The 6,621-nt window shown below is 32.9% G+C and overlaps 1 protein-coding gene across 1 annotated transcript; it reads left to right on the top strand.

The window, feature by feature from the left end:
• Nucleotides 1–3,832: 3,832 nt before the first annotated feature.
• On the top strand, nt 3,833–6,249 carry LOC125194885 (protein FAR1-RELATED SEQUENCE 5-like). Its single transcript, XM_048093103.1, has 5 exons — nt 3,833–3,857; nt 4,145–4,291; nt 4,451–4,907; nt 5,297–6,162; nt 6,242–6,249. Exons 1-5 carry the CDS (start codon nt 3,833–3,835, stop codon nt 6,247–6,249), a joined length of 1,503 nt encoding a protein of 500 aa, XP_047949060.1.
• The last annotated feature ends 372 nt before the right edge of the window (nt 6,250–6,621 follow it).

Raw genomic sequence — 6,621 nt, forward strand, 5'->3', positions numbered from 1 at the left:
CAAAATTTGGATAGGAAAATCGTGGGGGTATCTCGAGGGCGCCGTCTCTCTTGCCAACACCTTCTTCCGCATGGCCTTTTTCTCATAAGTGGCAAGGCTAATGCCATAGTTTTTCGTATTTTCGGGCTTTCCCTTTGATCCCATTATCCTACAAAAGAAAACTTATGTTCTTAAAAAGAATACCAAGAAATGGGCAATCAAAGGTTCCCCAAACTTGCACTCTTATAAGCAAAAACTAAGAACCAAAAATCAATTGCAAGCTTATGTGTCCTAGCATCCTGGATGGTAGCATGTAAACATGTAGAGCATAATCATCCAAACTAGGACACAAAAAAGCCATCCCCTAACTTGAATTCATCCCCCATGCAGAGACGTACCAACAATAAGTCAACAATAATCAACATTCTCTCAGAAATTCACAAGTATTGAATAGTCTCTCAATGCTATGAACATGATTGCAACATATTATCATTCAAGAACAAGGGGGGAATCACTATTCACAAATCAACAACTCAACACCCTATAGAAATATCTAACCATGGAATTACAAAATAAGTACACACAAACATCCCCCATTAAAGAAAAAGAGTTTCTACCGAACAATTCATCCAATACATACCAAAATCTATGAAAGAATTGAAGCAAAAACTCAGAAATTGAGTTATGATTCATACCTTTTGTTGATGAGAATTGTAAGAGAAGAACTCTAAACTTGGAGAGAATTGAGAGAATGAGAGAGTGGGTGTGTGAATTTAGTGATTTATAATGGTTGGGGTGTGTGCAAGGAAGGAATTAGAGAAAGAATGGGAAAAAGGAATGAAAAACATACCTTAAGTAGGATGTTCCCGTCTCTGGACTGCGTGTGGCGACCGCCGCGTGATGCGCGGCGGGCCGCCATACGGGCTTGAAAAACAGCCCGCGTCTAGCGGGCCGCCGCGGCCCGTCCAACGGTTTCTTTGGCCTGCCCTAAGCCTGCCCTAATCTCGACCTATCCTGCACATGTGAACACACGTGTGGCGACCGCCGTGTTAAGTGCGGCGACCGCCACTCGTTATATATATATATATATATATATATATATATATATATATAGAGTCCCATTATCCACAAATCCACTCTTAAAGACCGAACCACCGAACCCTACCAAATTAGGGCTTTTAGATCTAGTTTTTTATGGATAAGATACATAAATTAATAAATTATTTTCGCCTTCATCACGAGCCTATTTTAATTCATCCGATGGTAAATAAGTCAAACTAACATGCTACGAAGATTTATCTTCGTTCCAGAATATATTACTTCATTCTAGTAGGTTTTTACTTCTTTCCAGTAAGTTTTTACTTCATTCCAGTACGTAAATGTGGTTTCGCCGTCGCGTGCCGTTCTTTCTCTCTACAATATCTATCACCACCGCCATAGCGCTAATATGGTTTAATAATCACATGGAATAATGTAATAAATTATTGGAATGAAGTATGTGTAGAAGCATTTGAAGTCCTACTGGAATGAAGTAAAAATCTTATCCAATGAAGTAATAATGATTCTGAATGAAGTAATAAACTCACTTGAATAAATTGCATTTTTAAATGTTAATCAAGCAAAAACCCACGTCAATGAATTTGAATGAAGCATATGTTGAATCATTTCAAAGCCTACTAGAAGCAAGTAAAAACATGTTGTAGTTTCAAGGTAATACGAACAGAATGAAGTAATAAACCTATACAATGAAGTAAAATGGGCTTGTAATGAAGCCGAAAAAATTTTCACAGCAGCACATCTCATAAAAAAAACTAGATCTAATGGCCCAGATTTGGTCTCTAGTTCGGTCTTTAAAATTGGTTCGACATTGATCACAACTCTATATATCTATATATATATATATATATATATATGATTGTGATCAATTGAGATTTTTTTATGCTAATTGAGAAATGAGATGCAATATCAGCCACTCATTTTTATTAAATGAGTGGTCCAGATTTTTTCACATGGAAAATATCTTTAGATTAATTAATTATGAAAGGGCAGAATGGTAATATCATGGTACATTTTATTCAATAAATATATATTTTTTTATTTTTTAATTTAAATTTTTTTATTAATTTTTTTTAAGTTTTTTTTTTAATTTTATAATTATTTTTTAATTTTTTTTTAATTTTTTAATTTTTTTTAAATTTTTTAAAATTTTTTATTTTTATTTTTCAACTACATATACAATTCATGTCAACTATGTGTACAATCCATGTCAATTACATGCATATAATGTCAACTACATATACAATTCATGTCAACTACACACATATAATGTCAACTATGTGTACAATCCATGTCAACCACACACACAATTCATGTCAACTACACACATATAATGTCAATTATGTGTGCAATCCATGTCAACTACATATACAATTCTTGTTAACTACACAATATAATATCAACTACATGTCAAATCCGTCCCGCTTTAGGAGTCCCGGTTGAGATAAATTAATAAAAAATGTCTACAAAGTGTTAAAAGTAGGTGTCAACATCCACTACAACTAATAAAAAAATATTAAAAGTGGGTCCCAACATCGACTACAACATTTATTTATTGGACACTCAATTAAAAGTGGGTCCCAACATCCACTACAATATTTATTTATTACACACTCAAACACTTTTTTCTTAAAACATGTGCCCGACTCAACCGGGACTCCTAAAGCGGGACGGAGGTAGTAGTATTTATTGAATAAAGTTGTTGACATTTGATGTGTAGTTGACAGGAATTTTATATGTAGTTGACATGAATTGTATATGTAGTTGACAAAAAAAAAATGATTTTTTTTTAAAAAAATTTTAAAAAAAAATTTAAAAAAGAAAAGTATTTATTGAATAAAGTTGTTGAGATTTGATGTGCAGGCTATTGACGGTAATACCCCTAGTTGACATAAACTACATGTTAACATTTCACAGATATTTTGGATGAGTGACTGAGATTGCATCTCAATTCTCAATTAGGTTCATAAATCTCAACTTAACAAGACCCTATAATATATATATATATATATATATATATATATGGGCATGTTAGGGTGCCACCACCCCTTAAAATAACACAATACCACCATTCCTAGTCAATCATTTGTGCACGTGGACGAATAATAAGCTGCCACGTGGCAAAAAAAAGAAAAAAAAAATTGAAAAATAGGTCAGCAATTTGCTGCTCTTTATACATCAATTTTTCTTGTCTAGCAATATCCGACACACTATACAACAATCTATAGATTGCTGTGTAGTGTTTGTAATATTGTTGTATAAGTGGTGTCACGGTGTCATTTTAAGAGGGATTGTCATTTTAACACAAACATATATATATATATATATATATATATTATATATATATATATATATATGGATGTGATCATATCATAACCCCCAAATCACATAATAACTCTATAACCAAATTCTTACCACACATATTTGATAATCTTGTGGTTGAAATTCAAACTTAGATGTACTTCATAAAAAAGGCGCAGGGGGGTAAAAATGTAATTTTCTCATTTAATTTCTAAATTTTACTCCAAACTCGTTCAAACTCATTCTGTTGGAACTCAATTCTCTCACCTTCTAACAGATTGATTCTCTCATCTTCATATTCAAGCGATTTTGTTTCCATATTTCTCGCCTATTTTACTTCAACATCTCCAGATTTTCTTCCGATTTGGTACATTATTCCATAGTCTCCAGATTTTGTTTCCATATTTCTCGCATAATTGTGATCGGGAAGATGTTTTCAATTTTGCGTTCTTATTTTCATTGATTACCTCTTCAATTGCTGTCAGAATTTGCTTCGATGGAGTCTGTAGCAAATAACGAAGGTAACAATCATTATCTATTATTTAGCTTATAGATTGTGTTCATATTCATGTATTGAATTTGATTTTAGATTAATATTAGTTGTCGATTGGTTTATGTTTCTGATGTACTGAAATTCTTATTTGATTATATTATTTACTGCCGATTATGTGTTAAGATGATACTTTTGGCTTATAAATGTTAGGTTTACTGCATAACATGATAGTTTTGTCGATAAAATGATACTCTGATAAAATGATACTATGATAAAATGATACTCTGATAAAATGATACTTTTACTGATTTGTAGGTATGTATATTCCTGTTTGTGATGATGCTTTGAAGCCAATGATTGGTATGAAATTCAATACATTAGTAGAAGCAGTTGATTTCTATGAACATTATGCTCGTTCAGTTGGTTTTGACATTCGTAAAATGGGCAACAAATCAGTTCAAGGTATTACTAAGTGACAGTATTTGGCTTGCAGCAGACAAGGCTCTAAGAATTTTATACCTGGTCATGCATCCCAATCAACTGAAGTCTCTGTTAAGAAGCGTAGGTGTCGGTCATTTAGGTGTGAATGTCTTGCTAAGCTCAATTTGAGATATTTTTCAGATGGCATGAGCAGAGGATATGAGGTTTATAAGTTTGTTGAGTATCATAATCACTTAATGGTTGCGGATGAGCATAGGCATTTTATGATGGCCAATCGCAATCTGGATCCTATCCATCGGAGGTTTATGGAGGATTGTGGCAGGTGTAATATTGGTCCCACTCTCACATTCAAACTTTTGAAGGAGATAATGGGTGGACCTGAAAATGTTGGATGTGATATTATTGATATTAGAAATGGTTATCGTGATATTATGTCCAATATTGATGAATCAGATGCTCAAATGATTTTTGATTATATGCGTTCTCAAAAGGAATCATCTGATGCCTTATATTATGAAATTGAGATAGGATCTCATGGAAAGTTAACTGGACTTTTCTGGGTTGATGCTATTTCAAGACGAAATTATCATATGTTTGGAGATGTAATTTCATTTGACTCAACATACAACACTAACATGTATATTACTTTTGTTGTTAATAGACATAAAATTATACTTTTTGCTGATTAAATTACTTTTATGTTATAAAATGATACTTCTGAATTATATAATGACAAAATGATACTTGCAGCAGATAAAATGATACTTCTGACTAATAAAATGATACTTTTGGCTGATAAAATGATAGTCATAGCTGATAAAATGATACTTCTGAATTATATAATGACAAAATGATACTTGCAGTAGATAAAATGATAATTCTTACTAATAAAATGATAATCTTGGGTAATTATATTTCAGTTGATAAAATGATACTTTTGGCTGATAAAATGATAGTAATAGCTGATAAAATGATACTTTTCTATATGCATGAAAATATAATTCATTTTTATGTTATATTCTGAAGGTATTGCATTTTTTTTGCACCATTCACTGGAAAAGATAACCATTCTAGACCAGTTACATTTGGAGCTGGCTTGTTATCAAGTGAAGGTAGAGACTCCTATTCTTGGTTGTTTGGTTGTTTTGTTCGATGCATGGGGGTAGCACCCAAATTGATTATCACTGATCAAGATTGGGGGATCAAACTTGCTGTTCAACAAGTACTTTTACAAACAAGGCACCGATGGTGTATGTGGCATATCATGGTTAAGGTGTCAGATAAGTTGCCCAAATCTTTACTTGGTAATGAAGATTTCAAAAAAGAGTTGAATGCATGTGTTTGGTCTGATTTGTTAGAGCCCGATGAGTTTGATATAATATGGAATGATATAATGGAACGGTATGGATTAGAAGACGTGCACTGGTTTGGATCAATATTTGAAGATAGAGAATTCTGGGTTCCTGCCTATTTTCGAGATTTTCCCATGGGGTCACTTCTTAAGACTACATCGATGTCTGAATCGGAGAATAGCTTTTTTAAAAACTACACAAAGCCACGTGCAAAACTTGTACAGTTCATCAATTTCTTTAATTATGCTGTGGGAGATCAAAGGAATGCCAATTCGCGATTGAACTACTTGGATTACTCAACTATTCCTGATTTGTCAACCCAATTGCCTATTGAGAAGCATGCATCTACAATCTACACTGATTCTATTTTCAAACATGCACAACAGGAAATAAGTACGGTATGTGAGATTGTTTCTATAACTGTTGAGGATAACATCAAGATGCATCAGGTCAAGGACCAATATGGTAGAACATGGGATGTTAAGTATGATAGTAAGCAAGACACATTCGACTATAGTTGCAAGAAGTTTTCCAGAATTGGTTTGTTATGTTGCCATATATTTTGTTTGTTGAAGAATAAGTCTGCTAATCTCATTCCTGAGAAATATTTTGGTCGAAGGTGGTTGAAGAGCTCTTTACTAAAGGCAGCCCATGGTCTACCATCTGAGGAACAACAACCATTTGAACGTGTGATCCATTTTTAACCTTATTTGTAAAAATTCTATTTTTCAGTCAGAGAAATGATAGTATTTATTGTAATAATGTTATCTTTTATCTTGCAGATTTGGATGAAAAGCAGGAAGTTAAGAAAAAGTTGTTCTCCAACTTTTATCGATTAGTCCAAAAGTCTGAGGGAAGCATGGATCATTTGTCTTTGTTAAGTGCTGGTCTTGATGATTTGGAAGAGCATATATTTGGAAGTATGTGTAGAAGCATTTGAAGTCCTACTGGAATGAAGTAAAAATCTTATCCAATGAAGTAATAATGATTCTGAATGAA

This window comes from Salvia hispanica, chromosome 6 (genome assembly GCF_023119035.1).
Source record: "Salvia hispanica cultivar TCC Black 2014 chromosome 6, UniMelb_Shisp_WGS_1.0, whole genome shotgun sequence".
Classification (NCBI taxonomy): Eukaryota; Viridiplantae; Streptophyta; class Magnoliopsida; order Lamiales; family Lamiaceae; genus Salvia; species Salvia hispanica.

Coding starts and splice junctions, on each gene's coding strand:
- LOC125194885 (XM_048093103.1), top strand. CDS start 3,833: ATGGAGTCTGTAGCAAATAACGAAG. Junction 3,858..4,144: donor GTCTGTAGCAAATAACGAAG/GTAACAATCATT, acceptor ACTGATTTGTAG/GTATGTATATTCCTGTTTGT. Junction 4,908..5,296: donor TCAACATACAACACTAACAT/GTATATTACTTT, acceptor TATATTCTGAAG/GTATTGCATTTTTTTTGCAC.